Source organism: Tachysurus vachellii, chromosome 1 (assembly GCF_030014155.1).
Source record: "Tachysurus vachellii isolate PV-2020 chromosome 1, HZAU_Pvac_v1, whole genome shotgun sequence".
Lineage (NCBI taxonomy): Eukaryota > Metazoa > Chordata > Actinopteri > Siluriformes > Bagridae > Tachysurus > Tachysurus vachellii.
The window spans coordinates 8,974,617-8,995,720 of NC_083460.1; the positions used below are offsets into that span (position 1 = coordinate 8,974,617).

Sequence of the window (21,104 nt, forward strand, 5' to 3'; positions counted from 1 at the left end):
GATAGGTACTGGGGACTGAGAACAGTGAATGATAATCCTTCCAAGAATGACATTATGTTTCATTATTTACAATTTTATTTAGGGCTATTATTCATCTAAGAAAGAAAATACTTTAAAAATACTAATTATAATTGATATCAAATTTGCTCATTTCTATAATGGGTGTTAGTAATTCTGGAGGGAAAACATTTGTATTATATATATATATATATATATATATATATATATATATATATATATATATATATAGAGAGAGAGAGAGAGAGAGAGAGAGAGAGAGAGAGAGAGAGATATTGAGCATTTAAAGGCTGTTTCTACAGTACTATTTGTATTAAATAAATAATAAATAAATAAATAAATAAATAAACTACATTTCTTTGTCACTGTGCTAGAACCCTCTACAGTACATTATATCTTTTACATGCTAATGTAATATTTAAGCTTAAACTTATTAGGTCGAAACTGTGTTTTGCATTTCACAGATACTTAATGAATAACACTTAAAAACTCTATGTACTTATGTGTTTGTTATTTTTAAATATCCAAGGTCAGTATATCTATAGGGACCTCTAAAGATCAGTGTGTCCGGGGTGGTGAGAGCGCATCTATGCCACCGGAAGCTGGAAGCTAAATCGGTTCTTTTTGGCTTTTGGCTCCTACAGAAGAGGTTTTGATGTAACGTCCTCTAGAGGCGCGCGAGCTCGATGCCCCCGTGCTGCCGGTGACGGTGCGTTGTCTAAGCATTTGTCCGGCCAGAGCGCGCAGGAGCAGCATCACAGAGTCTGGAACGGACCAACAGCGTATCAGTTTCCTTATGCAGTTTCCGATTTAAAAGGTTACTGAAGACCTGCCTAATTAAAGATACCGGACCGGGTGCGCACGTCTAGTCAAATCACAGACACGGACTAAACGCAAGCGTAGGCGTTTTTTTTTTTCTTCTTTTTCTTTCCCCAGTGCCTCTCAGTTAGAAAGAGTACTTGAACGCGTGGACATCTTACAAGATTTTAGACAAAGCGCGTCAACCTGATTGTGCTTGTAATAGGAGCTGAAGAGCAGGATGGATGTGCGCTTAGTGCTCGTGCTGTGCGTCCTGGCCGGAGCGGTGAGCCCAGACAGCGCGAGCGGTAAATCTCGGAGCTGCGCGGCTTTCCGACAATTCTACAGCGCCAAGGGCTTCACCCTGCTCGGGGTTCCGATGGCCCAAATCTCCGGTGAGTCAGTGGGTCAGGGAACTGTACAACTCTGTGCCATTCTAAAGCGCAGCGCAAAGAACAGTAGTGCTTTATATAACCTCAGCCGAATCATAAATAAGTGATATATGCAGGAGGGGAGTGTTGAATTAAACGCACCTTTAAAGCACCTAAGTGATAGATTTTCTGTTTTAGAACTCTTACACCTCATGTTTATTATCTCAGTAGACGTTTTGTTTCATATATTTATAAGTGAGGAAGAAGACATGATGCTTTAGTAGAAGCAAGTTCTGTGGCAGATTAAGTTTGCAGCACAAAAAGAGAAATTGTATGCTGCTTATTGTGCTTGTAAATGACTATAACATATATATATGTATGACTATAATATATACTTTTATATATGGTTATATATGGTTTGTTCCGGCTGACCAAAAGCCCTTGACAAAGCACTTGCAGGACGCTGAGATGAACTGATAGCTGAGATGAACTGAAGAGGTACAGTAATGATATACTCTAACTCGGCACTCATTGTTAGATATTTCACTTCCTTTGTTATTAATATGTATTTCTTGATTGTTGCATCTTGTTTAGTTCGTCATAGCGCACTTTGAATTTCACATATCTGAACTTGTGTCTGTTTATGGGGAGCTGGTAGCTGGGTTTAATACTCCATAGGAAATATGATGGTAACTGTAGCAAATGTTTAAGGTTATGGTGTGATACTGAGATACCAGTATGATACAAGTATGACTCATAAACCCTGCCTGATAAACTCTGACGTTCCAGTTAGCTTTATAGAGTAGTGCTTTTGGGAAAATGGACCATAGTCATTTTATAGGAGATAAAGGAGAGGATCTCTCTCTCTCTCTCTCTCTCTCTCTCTCTCTCTCTCTCTCTCTCTCTCATACACACACACACACACACACAGTCACCTGACACCTGTTCTGACACCATGCTGGATTATTAGTGGTTTGCTTCCAACATGTGCCATGAAAGCTGATGCCAGCACATCTTTCCAGCTGCAATAAAACAACACGAGATTTATAGAAGAAAATGAACCATTAGCTGCCAGACACTTATGGGATGAAATTATTACACTTGTAAAAGCATCATCCACTAGTGGATATCATAAATTGAAGCCTGCTCTTTTCAAGATGCCCTCAATCACACTGATTAATCAAGTGTATATCAGTCAGACACATTATCACTGGAGTCTGACATTTTTATGAGTGCAAAATGTGTAAATTAGTGTAACTGATGCTGACCACAGACAGATTTATATATTGTGCCATGTTTTGTGTAATTGTTGGCAGAAAGCCTGCATTAATTGTTATTTTTTTTCTGTGACTAAGTGAGTACTTGGTAGTACGTACACAATTCATGGTGACCCATGTTGCCATTCATGCATGAAAACAGGAATGGGAAAATACAGAGTTTTTGAAAAGCATTGGAATTCATATTAAGGCTTTTAAACATGTGGGCTTCAAAGACCACATTTGACTTCTTTCATAACTGGCAGGATGTAGGATGTGTATAAAATGGCACATATAATTTATTGTGGCTCTCTAACAAACATCTACATCTAATTTTAAATGGTGGTTTTGGTTTTAGTTGTGACATTGAATAGTTCATGCATAGGTATTTCACAGGTTTATATTCTTGTCATTATTAATAACAATTTCATTTAATCTCTTGTTCCCTGTATATCCTCAGTTTAACACTTTTGAAGTTAAAGGAATAGATGATAGAATAGTAATAGATAATAGATAGTAATCTATGACAACATTGTAATGGGTGCTGTTCATAGAGATGACTGCTATCATCGCTGTGCAGAAGTTTTGTTAAATTTGTAGAACCCAGATAGGTTGTATGCTGAGGCCCAGGAAGCAGCAGTTTGGACCTCCTAGAGAGGCATGCCTCTGTATAATGTTCAAAAGCTCTTCATTGGGTGGCATGTCATGATACGGGATGAGCGTCTAACCCATGTGTATTGCATGGTGATGACAACTGCCACCCAGTGTGCTTTTCTCTGCTTAAACAAGGGAGCCCCTTATGACTCCCTTATGAGTAATTAGCCTGAGGATTGGATGGTCACCATCTGATCCACATAATACCTTAGGGTTCATTTTCACTGAAAGCTGCACGCTCAAGTAACTGAATTAGAAATTTGGTTGATTTGATTTCTGGCAGTTATCCCAGATTCAACCACAAGGTCACTCCAGAGTCATTTGAACAGCAATGAATATGAGCAGAATTCATCTTTAGAACATGCAATTCTCTATTGTTTAAAGTTAATGCTAGCAAAATGGCAAACCAGTTGATTCCACTTGATCATCAAGGCAGTAATACTGTACATCTGTGAGTGGTGCCATCTATGGTCCTATAACAAACTATGATGGCTGTCACATACACTTTTAACATAGATGAAGACTTATTATGTGACGTATTACGCAATAATAAGGTGAACAACATTTGCAATACACCTACCTAAGATCATAGAAAGACCTTGTGATTGGGACCCTCACTTCAGACTGATCAGTTGACACAGGACACTTGGCTTTAGGTGACAGGACTTGATATCCATATGGGACAGCAGGACTTACTGAGTTATTGCACCATAATGTGTAACATGGTAAGAATCAGTGTCAGAGATGTCAGAGAGAAAACAGCATATTGTGATGCGACCAGTAGGCCAGTGCTTCTGAGAACCACAAGAGGCAATTTGTTTACAAGACTTTGGTGTATACCTGGGGGTGCACGGTGGCTTAATGGTTAGCACATTCGCCTCACACCTCCAGGGACGGGGGTTCGATTCCCGCCTCCGCCTTGTGTGTGGGGAGTTTGCATGTTCTCCCCGTGCCTCAGGGGTTTCCTCCGGGTACTCCGGGTTTCCTCCCCCGGACCAGAGACATGCATGGTAGGTTGATTGGCATCTCTGGAAAATTGTCCCTAGTGTGTGATTGCGTGAGTGAATGAGAGTGTGTGTGTGCCCTGCGATGGGTTGGCACTCCGTCCAGGGTGTATCCTGCTTTGATGCCCGATGACGCCTGAGAGAGGCACAGGCACCCCATGACCCAAGGTAGTTCGGATAAGCGGTAGAAGAGTGAGTGAGTGGTGTATACAGTACCTGTGCCATGCCCAGATATTTTCTAAAGAAAAGTCTGGAAAGCCTGTAGCTAGAGTAGTCCTAAGCTGCACCAGCAATCCTCTGTGGCTGCTATAGTCAATTCTAGTATCCTCAGCAGATGCCAGTATCACACATGACCGCCTCATGGAATTTAATTGGCAAACCTATTAATATCCGTCACAAGTTCGGGTAGCTATCATTCTCCGTGCAACTAATCCAAATATCCAAATATATCCAAATATATCGGTATCCTGATGCCACTGAATATCAGAGTATAAAAGAATGAAGATTTATTGATGTGAAACAGTCACTTGTTTGTCATGTGCATATGACAAGCATAACATTCAAAAAGAAAGAGTCTGGTGAAATTTGAATCCTCTCAAATGAAGAATTGGACAAAGAAATATCATCCTTCCTAACCAAGAAAAGTAATAAGTAATAGAACTCCTTGTTTACAACTGTGTTGTCTACCTCTTTGACTGTACCTTTGTCTTACAGGGAACAGACTCTTAGGTCTGAGCAATAACTTTGTTAGGTTCTGATAATGACAATTCCCTGAATGCTGCAAAGGCTGACAGCTGGAGGAGGAACTGTAGTTTGTACCCCTGCAAAAAATCAGAGGCTAATTAACCCTGACCCTAATCTACCAATCTGATGTAGTTGCTGTCCAACAAGTAATGTTTTTACTTGTAAAGTGTCCCATTGCCAGCCATTATCTTTAAGGTCCATGCTCTATGAGACTTTGAAGGTGGGGTGGCCATCCATGAGGCTGTTTAGGGCCTGGCCTAGATAGTGGACGAGGGGCAGTTACATGCCTTCCAGGCAGAGCCAGGCTGTAGTGACCTAAAGATGTATTTTTGATTTTGAAAACTTTGCTAATGAATGGTGTATAGTATGGAGATTGAATATAACTCAACCAAGACAGTTGGCTAGTAGGATAAAGGCAACACAGCAGACAGAGTTGAGAGGTACAGTAAGTAAACACCGAGCTCATAGAGGGAACAGAACAAACATCATGGGGAGCGATAGCAAATATAATTTAGTAATACACAGAAACTAACTCACCAAGGTAGAAGAGATCTGAGAATGCTACCCACAGCTTTGGAGGACATGATACCAGTAGTTAATGAGGAGGTATCCTGTTGATCACGAATACTCATAGTCAGGAAGATAGGGAACATTGCTCCCTAGCTACACAAGAACCTAAAAAATAGATGTATACAGTAACACATACTATAAGGCCGGTGGTGTGTGGACACCTTAACTGTCACACAACTCATTCCTCTTTCTAAATGCCAATTGCAAATAATCAAAATATGAAGATATGCATGTTTACTACATTATGTAGAACACAAACAGAAGCATGTGAACTATTTTTATTTTTACTGTTTTGGAGAGCAGAGGTAAAGTAAGATGGAAAACAAATAGCAAACATAACTCAATAAATCAGGACATTTTAACCTCCCTGAAAGCCACTTTAGGATCATAGCGTCTCAGCATGTGAACAAAGGCTTACGCGTTGGCTTCCAACTACCTACTGAGGCGCAACAGGGAATAAATATGCAGTGAGGGAACAAGAAACAGGTGTGTACACTTAAGTGATTACAGAACCACTCCCTCTGAACCCTCACTTCCTGGTTCCAACCCGCACCAGACCACATCCCTGACAGCTAGTAACATAAATGTCTTTAAGGAAGGCAACGATAAAGTATGAAAAAACGATAACGAATTTTAATCTGGTAATCATTTGCCATTTTATTGTGAACTGTTTTTATTCATGCTGTCGCATTTTATCATTTTACTTCTCCCTTGTTTTTAAATTTTTATAGATTAATGATAAGATCTGTAATCAATGATTAATGTTAAAACAAAACAAAAACACTAGCTTTGAGCTGCAGGGTCAAATCAGGTTTTTTCCCCTCTAGAAAAAATGTTATTGCAAGATAATTCTGGAAGAACATTCCATAAATTGGGTTGTGCTGCATGTGGATTAACAGTCGCAAGTACAAAGTAAAGTGCCATTCAGTGCGCATTCAAGAATCAGCTCCAAACAGAATACTGCATACCATGAAGAATGCATAGAAAGTAAGTACACCAAAGGTATTCTTATATACTATTAAGTATTCATGGTTATGAAAACCAGTGCTGATATTATGGTATAACAGTATTGTACTCATGGACATAAAGAGACTGTCACATTTAATGAGTTTCACAAAAAAAAAAAAAAAAAAGCATAACCCGATTTTTTTTTTTTAAACAAAAAATTGCCTTTTAGCTAACATCAGATGGTAAGCTTTCACCGTCCTGATCAAATATTGCACTGTGAAAGCGTAAAGACAAAAGTCCTTTGCCTTTATAATGGCCTCCAAGCTTTCAGATTCTCTGAGCCATGTTTTCTCAGTTGTCCTGAAATGATCCACTGCCCCACACATATTTCCTGACATCTCTGCTCTATCTCTGACAGATTGCTTGGCAAACCTTTGCCCATTCCTTTTGACATAACTGTTCTAACTCTGCCAGATGATATGCGCTGGCTTCATGAAATAAAATCTGATGGCTGTGAGGCTCAAGGGAAAACTTCTAGCATTTGGTACTTTTCAAAATATCCTAGTGTTGACTTTGCTTTGCTTGAATTTCTGTCCTGTTTCATGATGCTTCTTGGAACGCTTTTTGTTTGTTGACAAACGGTGAAATTTTTCCATTCCAAAAACCATGCTAGATGAAAAAGTGGAGAGGCAGGTAGATTGTCTCAGACACTGGAAGTGGTGAATTCTATCATTTTGTTTTCTCAGAGTGTTGTTTAAAACCTTGGTATTAAAACAAGCCAGAATTAATTTAGATCAGGCTGCTGGGTATGCAATTATATTTTACATTATTTTATATTTCCTCGAATCTTTACCAGACAGCACAACTGCACAGCGGGTACCATTGTAGCCTCACATATCTGGGGTCTCTGATTTGATTCTGAGATTTAGTCACGAGTTTCACACGGTTTATTTTTATTCACACGTGTTTCTTCTAGCATTTTATTTATGTTTTTATATTTTTTTTGGGCCACCTCTATAAAATGTGCATTGTCTGTAATGGACTCACATCAGACCTGTGATCTCCAAATTGGGTTCAAATCTAGATCAACAGTAAACTTGACCAGGAAAAAGAGATTACTGATGCTGAATGAATTAATGATTAAACCAGTCTTATAGAAAGCATTATTGTACTCTCTCTCTCTCTCTCTCTCTCACACACACACACACACACACACACACACAAATTTATATTCCAGATGTATAATTTAGGACCATTGTAATTTTTTTTTAAAGTCTATAATAAGTCAGTAACAAAAAACGTAAATAAATCAAACCAAAGGAATCTACTTTGCTTTCATTAGTTCGGTGTTGGATCCAGCTTTGAAAGATACTTGGTAATAATGTAGGTAGAATTCAGCTACACATCCAGCTTGCAAAGAGGACCATCACTCCAAAAGAAACAGTCAAGGCTTCAACTAAAATCCACCTCAAGCGTTAATATGTCTTTTCTGAGATGCTTTTCTGTTCATCGTGGTTGTAAAAAGAGATAAGAGATATTTTTTGAGTTACTATAGACTTTCTGTCAGCTCAAACAAGTCTGGTCATTCTGGTCTGATCACAGTCATCAATAAGGTGTTTCAACCTACAGACATGTAGGATTTTTTTTTCTATACTCTAGAGACCTTATGTGTGAAAATCTCAGAAGAACAACAATCTAAAATACTGAAAACAGCCCATCCAGAGCCTCGAATTTATTTTTTCACCATTCTGATGTTTGATGTGAACATTTACTGAAGACTTCTTTTTATATTTTGTATTGTGCTGCTGCCACATGATTGGCTGATGTTATAACTGCATGAATGTTCTGGTATACATGTGCACATGTTCCTAATAAAGTAACGGTGAGTGGATATCCAATAAATCTTTAAGCATCTATTCCTTTACTTCTGTTTCTCCCCTTAGGCAGATTCTTGTGTTATTGAGAAACTACAATGGGTAGACTGACTGAAAAATGTGTCCTTTTTATTTTATTGCTATGTTAGTGTGTGCAAAGACTACTATTAAAACTGTTTGTAATCTTTAAATGACTTTTATTGTGAGTTTCATTCACAATAAAAGTCATTTATTGTGAGTGAAACTCATGACCTTATTTGCAAATCAGTGGACCCCACATGGAGTAGTTTGCTCTATATTATGATCAACCATGAGTTTAGCTATTGTTATCCTGGAGAAGGATAATGCCTTTTTCTTTTTTTTTTCCAATACTGCAAATGGAAACAGAAGAATAAAGATTGGAGGAGAGGATGAATGGATGAATAGGCTTGGGTTTTACTGATAAACCAATCTGTTAGGTCTTAATCGTTCTCGTTTTGTCTTAAATCCGCAGTTCTCACTATCAATAGCTCAGCAGTCTTATCTCTATACAGAAGCGCAAGCTGTTTTTTATATCTTCCCTTAATCGTTACAGATGTTGCAGTAAGATTTCTTTCCCAGACCCTCACTAAGTCCATTGGGTATTTTGTGTTTCAGTTTGTGTGTGTGTGTGTGTTTGTGTGTGTGTGTTTCATCTGTTGTGCATTGTGTGGCCTGAAACACTAACAATATTTCATCGCTATAGTTGAAGCTGAAGGCTATCCTGGAGACATTACACCACCTGTCTAACACAAACTGCACCCTTGAGAAGTTTCATATCCAGTACTTGTCTCATTTGATTCGGTTGAAGTGCATTGCCACTACACAGACATGATCCAAAATGGACCTAGATGAAATGTGCTGCATGTTAGGAAATTCTACTTCGAATTTAAATGAGGTTCTGGCAGTAAATAGCAAAAAAGTTACAGGTCAGTAATACTGTGTTATTTGTTATGTGGTGGGTTCATTTATTCTGCGGTCTACTCTACAAATCTTGTTCTAATCCTTTAAAAGTAATACATTAGTGAGAGTGAAGTCTGCAAAGACCATGATAATGTTCTGATTTAGATTTATTTTTACATTCAAGTAAATATCGGATATAGTGTAAGGCTTAAAAGATCAACAGCGTGTGTCTGTGTGTAGCTGAAAGTAATTTAGCAGGACTTGCATGTGGAGGCTGGACTTGAGAATGGTGATTCGCTGCCATGCCAGAGGACACAGAACTGTGACTAATCAAGGTGACTTTTAAAGGATCTGCTATTATTTCCATCAGTATAAAGAGAGAGTGAGAGAGCAAGAGAGAGACAGAGAGAGAGAGAGAGAGAGAGAGAGAGAGAGAGAGAGAGAGAGAGAGAGATGCATCCAAAGAAATGAGAGAATAATAAAAGCATTCTGGGATCAGAGGATCAAAAGATGTTGAGGTCTGAATGAAAGAAAAAGCAAAAAAAAAAAAAAACGAGAGAGGACGAAGAGACGAAGAAAGTGTGTGTGTTGCATTGACCAGTGTGGGTGTGTGTGTGTGTGTATGTGTGTGTTTATGTGTGTGTGTGGATTTAACTGGATTTACGGTGTCGTTTGATCAATCACTAACAGCTGACAGCAGGATGGAGAGTGAGACTGCTAGATTCTCCCCATCAATATTTAATGGTAGCTCGTTACCTAACCGTCTCTTTCTGTTCATTCATGCTGTTCATTCTTTCCCTGTATTTTTTTTTCTCTTCTCCTCCCCTTTCTCTCAGTTTACTTTCTCACTCTCTGTTTACAGCTTTTATACGTCTCATAATGTACTCTCTTCTTCTCGGTCTTCACTTATTGTATATTATACAGATATCAGTCTTATCCTTGCTTCCTTTTTCTCTTTCACACAGATGACTTGATTTTCTCAGAAAGATCACATAGATTCAGTCCCTATCTCTCCATCCGTTGAACGCTTCGGGACATCCTGACTAGTAATTGCACTGAATGTACAGTTGTGTGGAGAATATCAATGGTGGTCATTGAGAAACAATTCAGAAATGACCCAACAAGTTGTAGAAATTTATTTTAATGCAATTAAGGGCATATTTAGAAGCTGTATCAACCTAGAATCTGAGATAAAGGAGCAGTTTGTAATTTTCTTAAGCTGTCTGTGAAGTGAATTGCATCTTAAGTGTAATTCAGTTTTGGTTTGGGTTGGGGCCTATTTCTGGACCAGAAAAATGTAAACATCTTGCTATCACCCATATATTTACTATTTTCACAATCCATGTGTTTTATATCATTCCTCTTATATTCTCTCTCTCTGTCTCTCTCTCTCTCTCTGTCTCTCTCTCTCTCGCTCTCTCATAAAGCCTGACACATCTTGCACAAACAGGTTGGTCCTGTTATGGTGTTAATCACGAGCTCTCGTGTCCTCTGTGTAAAATTTGTCCTGATCTCGAACTGCTGTGTAAAGTGTTATAGTCCTGCATTTTAACTGCTATTTTTGTCCACCACATAAAAAGATCAGCACTGAGCCCCACACGACACAGCCAGTGAACTTGCAGTAATAACAGCCTTACAGAGCACATTTTAAATTCGATGAAGTGAACAAGACGTCAGTAGAAAGAGCTGAACACGTTTCCATTTTAGACTCTAAAAGCGGTCTTGTGCTCGTATTAGATTTTTTTTTAGTGGTCAGTAAAAAAGTAGAAAGATAAAGAGGACAAGACACAGAAGATAAAAAGTTTTAAATGATATGTAGTCTATGAGAGAGAAAATTTAACTGGGAGTTTGAGAGGGTAATATCGCAAGCTGGGAAAACGATTATTCGTTTATTTACTTGTTAAACTTTTGATTGTGTGTAAAATTTGGCCTGATGTTGTCAACATCCTCATTTTAACTCCAGGAGACTTTAACTGTATAGTAACCTCGGGAAAGTTAAGCTTCTTTAGCTGAGAATTAGAAGAGAAGGAGTGATGAGGTGACACACTCTCACACACTCTCACACACACACACACACACACACACAGTAACAGGAAACTCTTCAGAATAACAAAACACAAATTTTGGTGGACAGCATATAGCCTTACAATGTACAATGTGCAATGTGCCTATCTATCTATCTATCTATCTATCTATCTATCTATCTATCTATCTATCTATCTATCTATCTATCTATCCATCCATCCATCCATCCATCCATCCTTCCATCCATCCATCCATCCATCCATCCATCCATCCATCCATTCATCCCTGTCTCTCTCTCTGCCCCTCATTCTTTATATCTATCTATATATATATATATATATAGAGAGAGAGAGAGAGAGATACAGAGACTCAAGTTCATGGAAAGACTTCAGGAACAATAAGCTGGATGTAAGGAAATAAATAAATATTTTTTTCAGACAATTGTAAATAAATACAAAAAAAATGGCTTGTCTGATAAGTTACTTAAGTTATTTATTAACTAAATGTTACTACTTAATGTATCTGTTTATTTTAAATGTCTATTTTTTTTTTTTTTTATTAAATGCTAGCCAAATGTTCTGTCCATCACTCTAACAAAGCTGAGCTTGTACATTTGGATTCGACAGTTTTCAGAGGGAGCTTCTGGCAGGCTGCCCCGAATCCCTGCTCCTGCACCTCTATAAATATTCATTGTGCTTCATCAGACTATTGATGAGTCCACCTTACACTTCACCATTCATGACTATTCCTATGAGTTACTTATTAAATATTTTTAAAGATTTGCAATTGTGGGATTGTGCTGTGGCTCCATCTGTGCTGTTTGCTTAACTGCTAAATTGGAAACGTGGGAGTTTGGTCAGCAGCCACTTGGAGCCAGCTGTGCAGGCATCATGGGTTTATGCTGGGATTCTCGGAAGACCATGATGCAGCTTACAAACAGCATCAGAATAAGGGTTTATTGTAAACCAAAGCCCTTGTAAAATAAAGCCAAACCATTACTGTCATTTTAAAGGTTTATGATCAACACATGCACAGGCCTGAGAAAGAATGTGCTCAGTATAATACATTTCAAGGCAGTGTTGATTCCGTTACTTAACCACATACAAATTCTACATTGCCTTTGGAGAATTGTAGGTTCTTGATCAATTTTTAGAGTTAATTAGAGATATTGGGATAAATAAATTAGCAAGTCCCACTTGTGTGTATGTGCAGTATTATGTTGGCTAATTCCATATCGTTCCAAGTTCTGCAAGTTTTGTTTTTCTGTTTCGTTTTCTCACTCTCAAGCTCACACTTTTATTTTTGCATCGTTTCCCTTTTTTCTTTTTTACTGCTCCCTTAGATACAGTAAATCCCTCTGATCTGAATATATGATTATATGCCACATGCGATCCCTTGCATCTCTGGTGCTATTTCCCAGCCTCAGCACAAGGATTCCAAGCCTGGAAAAAAGCAGCATTGCTTTAGGCCTGCTTAATAGTTCTGGTGTTGTTGAATAGATGGAATGATGGATACTCAGGGGTACATCCTTGCTGTAGAAGATCCTAATGCGAGTTTGTATTATTTCTAATAAAGCCTGTTCATATCTGTTTAAATGAACGTCACTAATAAATAAATTACTGATCAACACTGTAAAACACAATAGTGGACAGATCATGCTGTCTATACAAGATCTCTTAAAAAAAAAAAATAGAAAACACAAATGCTAACCATCCATCCATGGTTGCATTCCAGCCTCATGAGTCATGTACCGAGTCTAGGCTCTACTTCAGAATCTACTCCAGTCTGGACCAGGATATTAATGTATGAGATATATGAAAAAGAAAGACCTCAGTTTTCTGTTTTTTTTTTTTTTTTAATAAAAAGATCTCAGAAGAGGTCTGGTGCTACTGTTCCATTTCCAGTAACATTATAAGCAGATATAACATTATAAAATAACAAAATAAGACATTTTTTACATTTAGTAGTGTCTTTGAAAATGTATTGAATGCGTAGTTTTAGTATCTTGTGTAAGTAGACCAACAGGAGAATGCAAAAGGTGGCATGGTGGCTTAGTTTGCCTTGCACCCCAAGGGTTGGGGGTCTGTTCCAGTCTCCACCCAGTGTGCATGCAGTCTGCATGTTCCCCTCTGTGCTTAAGGGGATTCCTCCAGGTACTAAGGTACGCCAAGTATTGTGGCCTGTGATTGGCACTTTGTCCAGGGTGTGACCACATATATGCCCTCAGTCTCCTGGGGTAGCCTTCAGGTTCCCCATGACCCTGTTTAGAACAATCAATACAGAAACTAGATGGATAACAATAAGAATGTAAATTTACCTCACCTATGCATCATGTTGCACCATGAAGTCAAAAGATTGCTGAGATTTACCAAGCTATGTCAATATACAGTATGTGAGCAAGCGCTTGAGTTTCTTAAGGAAACCACAAAACCTACAGATTTACGAGTTTTCACAAAAATGGATGTTAGAGATAAGCGTAAATTATCCAGAGTAATTTCTCAACTCAACTGCATATAAACTAGTAATCATGAGAATAAATTCCAAATTATTATTAATAAAAGAATTTAATCAACACGACACACTCTTTCCCCCTGCGTATTGCTGTTCCCATGGCCATGGACATTATGTGTCTGTGTTATGTTTCCTGTTTAGATTCTGTCTCCACCCTTGTCATGTCATTGATTTGTTTCCTTCATTATAATCATCTGTTTCTTCTTTCCCCTGATTACCGCGTGTAGTAATACCCTCTGTGTTGCATTGTCTTTGCAAATTCTCACTAAATGTTTTAACATTTCCAAGCCTTCTTTCCCTAGTGTCCTTGTTACCGAGTTGCTTATATCGTGTTTCGACCCTTTGACGTTTATGGATATCCCAATGATGAGCCTGGCAGTCTGTGCATTGAACCCTACATTAAATAATCCTAATTAGGGTTTTTTTCTTTAAAAGAAAAAAAAAACACCTATAACGAGTGTGTCAAGTTTATGTACTTTCATTCACACTTTTTATGTTTGTAGTTTGTTGTCATATGTATTTTTTAACTAATCACTAATATAAGACCTGAGTGAGAGTAGAAGTGATAGAGGCAGTATGTGTGAACGTAAGAGAGTCTCACTGTGTGTGTGTGTCTGTGTGTGAGAGAGAGAGAGAGACAGACAGACAGACAGACAGAGAGCGAAACAGAGAGATTGTGAGAATAAGTGGATAAGGATGTGAGATATTCAATAGCCTTTCATCAGAGACTTTGGAAGATTTCCAAATCTTGACTAGTGCTAAATGCTCCAGTGGTATTTAATTTCCTGTCTCTATGTCTGTGAAGCTAACAGCTAATCTGTGGCACAGATTTTGTGACCGTGTATGCAGATGTGTGTTATGTACGTGGGTGAAACTGGAACATCTTTTTTCAGTTGTTGTTGCTTTCTCATTTTTTCCTCTCCCTTCCCCTGCCATTCTTGGTGTCTAAAAGGCTAAGATGGCATCATGAATATTTTAGATGGCTTAATCAAGCCTTTCTTTGTTTTTCAGAGGTTTGAGGGGAATCGTTTTTTGTTTGCGCAGCTGTCTGCATTTGTGGGTCACTGTAAGTGTATTTGTAAGAAGGAGACTGAATATAAAGTAGAACGAAGCAAGTTGGACTGCTTCATAAATGTTTGTGTATGGGTGGGTCTTAATATATTTCGAGACAACATTGAAGGAACAGAAGAGTGGTGCTCTTTCTACCTTTCAAAAAAAAAAAATAATAAATCTACATAGAGGTGTTATTTTTAATGAATGAAAATGTGGAACATTGAATTCTCTTTTTATTGACAGTCCAAGGTCTTCAAATGTCCTCTTTCCACTTCATTTAATGTCTCGCTAACTCTCCCTGTACCTTTATTTCTTTTTTCTTTTTCTGTCTCGTTCTCCTGCTTCCCAGAAATGCACTAAATCCCTCTGGTCTCAGTATATGATTATATACCACATGCATCACTTGCAACTCCAGCACTATATTATTCATTCTCTCAACTCAGTTCAAACTCAGCTTCATTAACGCGTATCAAACATGTGTATCGGAAATGTGCTTCAGTTGGATTGCGATTTCTGTTGAAAGGCCATATTTTGAATAAATTATCATGGGATGTTCTGGGTGGTGCGTTTTGTTCTGAATTTTAGCTGTTAAACAACTTTTTCAGGCATCATGTAGCTTTTATTGTTCTGTATATAGTTGTTAATTTGCTGTTTGTTTTTCAGCATAAATGATAATTGAGGTTCTGCTGCTTAATGTCTAATGATAGGCAAGACTCACTGTTGTTTGCTAAATAATGTGGCTGCTGAGCTAGCGAAGATATTGCAAGTTGGTGACATCTAGCTTTACAATCTAGCTTTAATTCTAAACTAGCTGAGCATTTGCTTTACATTAGCTAGAATGGCACAATTTTGAACACAAATATAATGAATCATAATCAGGAAAAAAGACTAACAATTAACAGAACGTTTTATACATAAGAAGAACCGCATCATCCTTTAAATTCAGCCAAAACAAGAGCGCTCGTAAGGAAGCTGCCTTCCGCCTGAGACAGAAGTCTTTTATTTCAGCAGCGTGAGAGCATTTCTTTTGATGTAATTTGTTGTTCTTGATATTCAGACAAATTTCACATGGTATTGGGTAGATAGAGTGCACAAAAGATCAGCTTTTTACAAAGTCTCTTACTGGCTCTGTGTTTCCAGCATAAAACTCACATTTGAATGATGCGAAGTGGGTGTAAAGATGACATGAAATTGCGCTCCAATGAATTGTGAATCTAGATATTAAATTGCTACTACTATCATTTCTGAACCATTCAACCACCCAAACATCCTTTTGAAGCCTGAAGCTTCAAAGTGTTGAAACATCTTCAAGTTTAAAATATAAGTTAATTGCTCTGATTTTGGGGGGCACGGTGGCTTAGTGGTTAGCACGTTCGCCTCACACCTGGAGGGTTGGGGGTTCGATTCCCGCCTCCGCCTTGTGTGTGGAGTTTGCATGTTCTCCCCGTGCCTCGGGGGTTTCCTCCGGGTACTCCAGTTTCCTCCCCCGGTCCAAAGACATGCATGGTAGGTTGATTGGCATCTCTGGAAAATTGTCCGTAGTGTGTGATTGCGTGAGTGAATGAGAGTGTGTGTGTGCCCTGCGATGGGTTGGCACTCCGTCCAGGGTGTATTCTGCCTTGATGCCCAATGACGCCTGAGATAGGCACAGGCTCCCCGTGACCCGAGGTAGTTCGGATAAGCGGTAGAAGATGAATGAATGAATGAATGCTCTGATTTTGGGGGGCACGGTGGCTTAGTGGTTAGCACGTTCGCCTCACACCTGGAGGGTTGGGGGTTCGATTCCCGCCTCCGCCTTGTGTGTGGAGTTTGCATGTTCTCCCCGTGCCTCGGGGGTTTCCTCCGGGTACTCCAGTTTCCTCCCCCGGTCCAAAGACATGCATGGTAGGTTGATTGGCATCTCTGGAAAATTGTCCGTAGTGTGTGATTGCGTGAGTGAATGAGAGTGTGTGTGTGCCCTGCGATGGGTTGGCACTCTGTCCAGGGTGTATCCTGCCTTGATGCCCAATGACGCCTGAGGTAGTTCGGATAAGCGGCAGAAAATGAGTGAGTGAGAGTGCTCTGATTTTCTATTACAAAACATCTAACATGATCTGAAAGACATAATGAAATAATGTATTAAGGTCATTAACTGATGAAGAGCCTGATCCTAAACCAATGGTTGTATGCTAACATTGCATAAAAAGCAGCACTGGCATGAAATATTGAGGTGTTCTATAGCTACACAAAAAATTATTCTGATTCTGAGACTTTGCCTTACGAGTCAGCACAAAATTGGGTTTTTGGGCTGACTCGTAAGGCAAAGTCTCAGAATCAGAATCAGAAACAGAATCAGAAAGGTCTTTATTGCCAAGTATGTTTTCACATATGAAGAACACACACACTTACACACACATTTACACACACACTCACTCACACTCGCACACTTACTCACACTCGCACACTCACATACTCACTCGCACACTCAGTGAACGTGATAACTGAATAAAAGACAAAACAGAGACGTTTTGCTTCGCACGAGGATTGTAGACTCACCGATATGACTTTGTTTATTTTAGGGAAAACTGGACAGGTGAGTACTTCACATGACATATATTGTGCAACACGTTGGTAAGCTTTTCTGTATTAGAGACACTAGGTTAGGAGCGGGTGCCACCCTCTGTAACTTGCGGATCACTTTGTGTATGTGAAAATCCTTTAAGGCCTTAAAGTCCCTAAAGGCCTTAAACGCTTGAACCCGGGAAATGCTGCTTGCAGCTTTAATTTAGCTTTTAGATCTATCATAGTAGCCATGCGATATTTCTTATTATGTCTTGTGTTTGTGCAAAAATAAATGTCCTTATGTAAAATCTTTGGAGGATTTTCAAGACGTTTCTGTTTGGTACAAGGTGACTCGCGTGTCCCTGTGCCTTTGGATGTTAGCCAAGGACGTAACTACAGTAACGGCCGGTTATAAGAGACCCTTTCAGTTTTACATGCTGTGATCTTACTGATACAGTCCCAGTGTGTCTGTTTGGTCCTGGTCTTAAATTTAGCCTGGCGTGTAAATTGAATCTGTCCTTTTGGCTGTAAAACAAGGTCTCTGTCTTGACAAGTCTCTGCCCCATTACATCGCTCAACAAAATTGAATCGCAAATCCATATGGAGGAAACCTGGCAGGAGATGGGATAGTAAAGAAAAAAGAGAAATAGAAAGGTGATGGTGAATCTATATTATGTATATAATTTCCATCTCCAACATCTATTAACAATTGATTGAATTTCCAAATAGGCAGAGTAGAAATCCATTAATATAGGCGTTTATACAGGCAGTTAAATCAATTCTTCTGTATTTTATACTGTATCCGTGATTGTTTGGAAGGACATGCTTCTTTTCAAGTTCAAACCACTAAAGAAAAAAAAAAAAACATCACATAGAAAACAACATTTTCTTGTTTTACTTTAGATTTAAACCATGTTCATATTCATCCTTGCCAAAAAAAATGATTACAGCATGACAGTTCATCAAAACACATATCCAGTCGAGAAGGAAAAAAAAAAAAGACCGGATGTGTTCATGACAGTTTGTTGGATTCAGATAGAACTGAAGTGTCTAGATAGATTATAGGCTACTATGAGTTTATCCCCAACATGTAACAGGCAAATCTGCTATTCATTCTTTACTGGGATAGAACAGTATAATACTATGGTCTATAATATAATAATAATATTTTATATTTATCTATAATATTTTATTATTAATACTATATATATTCTGGGACAATTTTCCAGAGATGCCAATCAACCCACCATGCATGTCTTTGGACGGGGGGAGGAAACCGGAGCACCCAGAGGAAACCCCCGAGGCACGGGGAGAACATGCAAACTCCACACACACAAGGTGGAGGCGGGAATCAAACCCCGACCCTGGAGGTGTGAGGCGAACGTGCTAACCACTAAGCCACCGTGCCCCCCTTATATATATATATATTAGTTTTATTATTGTCTCTGGTTCCATTATTATTGACAGAACTAATTAACCTACAATCATAGAGGGAAAATGGATTTGTAGAAAAAACTAAGGATGAATTGATACTATTATTGGTACCAGGTATCTCACTGATAACATGCTTATTCACTAGAATACACTTTTACACCAATATCAACATCTCCTACCATGTGATACTACCATACTGTGACATACTATAAAATAAAAAGCCTAATAAAACAATCTGCATGACATTTTAACAGTATACAGTGTACATCAAGCAGTCAAGAGACTATGTAGAGCTAATATGACACACGGGACCACTTCAGTTCAACAAATACTGAGCGCACTTTCTTTTCCGTCAGCCAATCTTGTAGTCCATCTCAAATGCCATAACATCTAAAACATATCAAACTCAGCCAGAAGACGTTGTTGCTAGCATCACCGTCTGGTATCTATATCAGTTACCAGTAGCAAAAAAACATGTACTGTACTTGCTTAAAAATGCTAAAATGCTTTATTTTTCAATAACTACGTGACCTGGAGTGTGTTATTGAAGTTATACAACAGCATTATTCCAGGGATAACATTGTTTAATTTAATAATGAATAACATGTCACACATTTTAACAGTTTATAGTTAGATTTAATGCCGTGGAACATCCGAGAGTCAGGTTAGTTCCTGTTCTCACTCTCATTAGAGCTGTGATAAACTTATGGTCATTCACTCACCAGCACTTCTCTCTCTCTCTCTCTTTCTCTCTCAGCCTGTCATTTTACAGAGAACTTAGAAAGCCTAAACAGCTCTGTCCTTTAGATTTTCTGGGAAACTTTTGACTCTTAAGTGTTTAACATTTTATATCCGTCATTTTCGTATTCCATCATTAGTTGATTATGTGGCTGTTACTATAGAAACAATAACACACTTAAGCATGGAACTGTTTTGTTTCTCAGTATAACCTTAAGAGTTTAAGGTTTAGCTTTCTTTAGTCTTCCTTCCTTCTCTTTTTTTTCTTTTCTTCTCACTCATGGTCTTAGTTTGAGTGTTCCTCTTGATCCCAATTTTCATCTGTTTTATTCTGCCACATAAACAACCTGCTTTCTGACTGATGTTGACTTTAACAGAAATCCTCCATTATTTCTTCTGTGTATGTGTCGAATAGACACTCTGGTCTTGAAGTGAGACTTCGAGAGATGTGACTAGTGTAGGCTACGATCATTTCTGCCTCATCGTTCCTACTGCACAAATCCATCATTCTCTCCACCCATGTGATTTATCCCATGGCTGATTACTGCTTGTTTATCCGTGCCAGCGAAGTCAAACTGAAATTAAGCGATTTGCTCGATTTGCTTTTGCTGTGTCGGAATTGGTTTGAATCAAACCCACACAGACATGCATGGAAACATGCTGAGGTAGCCTACACGCACTTAGCCTTTACCACCGCACCCTACAACTCTAAACACACATACCCAAAGCTTGACCAGTCTCAGATTTGGCACACTAAATATAAACTCGTTTGCCTGACGCACTAACAGGGCGTTAGAAATGAAGTGTGCCAAGGTGACAGGAGGCTAAATCATCTCCTCTCTCCAATTTTAATCAACTGACAGATGGAAAGCTCAAGCAGACAGTGTGTTTGTGAACTTGGGTGTGTACTAAACAGTTTGTGGTTTTCCATCATGGATCCTAGCACAAGCCTGAGCTTCAAGGTCTTGCTTAAGTATAGCTGTTGACTTAATATGGGGATGTTGTTTTTTTTTTTCTCCCCCTTTTATGTATAGTGTCTTTGTCCTGGTATGCTCCAGGTCTTCTGAATGTTTAACCTGACTGTAATTAAGTTGTAAAAACTGTTGGTGATTTAAACTGAACTGCTTTATTAGAAATAAAATCACTTTTTTATTATGATTATGTTTATTGCCTAATTTTGTTAGATTCAAATGAAAGGTCTGACTTCAGTGCTAAAATTTATAAATTACAAAAAGCAGCAAAACAGATTGGTGACAAAGGAAAAGTGCTTAACTCTCAAAGAATACAGCTGATATATTAGCTGTAATGTGCGTGAAGGCCTAGAAAAACTCGATCTTGATATTTTTCCACAGTTCTGAAAATAACATGCTCTCATGAAATGTCTGGTATGTTTGCCACTAAAAGTGAAAAGAACAAAATTGCGTTTAGACTTCATTCGGACTGCTATGACAGAGCACAACATGTTTTGACAGCCAGTATTTGAGTGCAAACTGAATTGATTAGGTTAAGTTTTGCAGAAGGTTACTATCTGTTTATATTGGCTCATTATTCTATGTAATCTTTGGAAAAAAATAAATAGATAAAAAACATTTCCACAAGGTCATATCATCAGGAGATCCCAGTGAATAATATTTTTTTCAGCAT

The 21,104-nt window shown here is 38.5% G+C and overlaps 1 protein-coding gene across 1 annotated transcript in view; it reads left to right on the plus strand.

The window, feature by feature from the left end:
• Window positions 1–694: 694 nt before the first annotated feature.
• gpc1b (glypican 1b) overlaps window positions 695–21,104 on the plus strand; it is a 79,592-nt gene continuing 59,182 nt past the window's right edge. Inside the window, exon 1 of the mRNA XM_060871337.1 lies at window positions 695–1,211. Coding sequence (XP_060727320.1) covers window positions 1,058–1,211 — 154 coding nt within the window. The 5' untranslated portion in view covers window positions 695–1,057. The remainder of the gene's footprint in view (window positions 1,212–21,104) is intronic.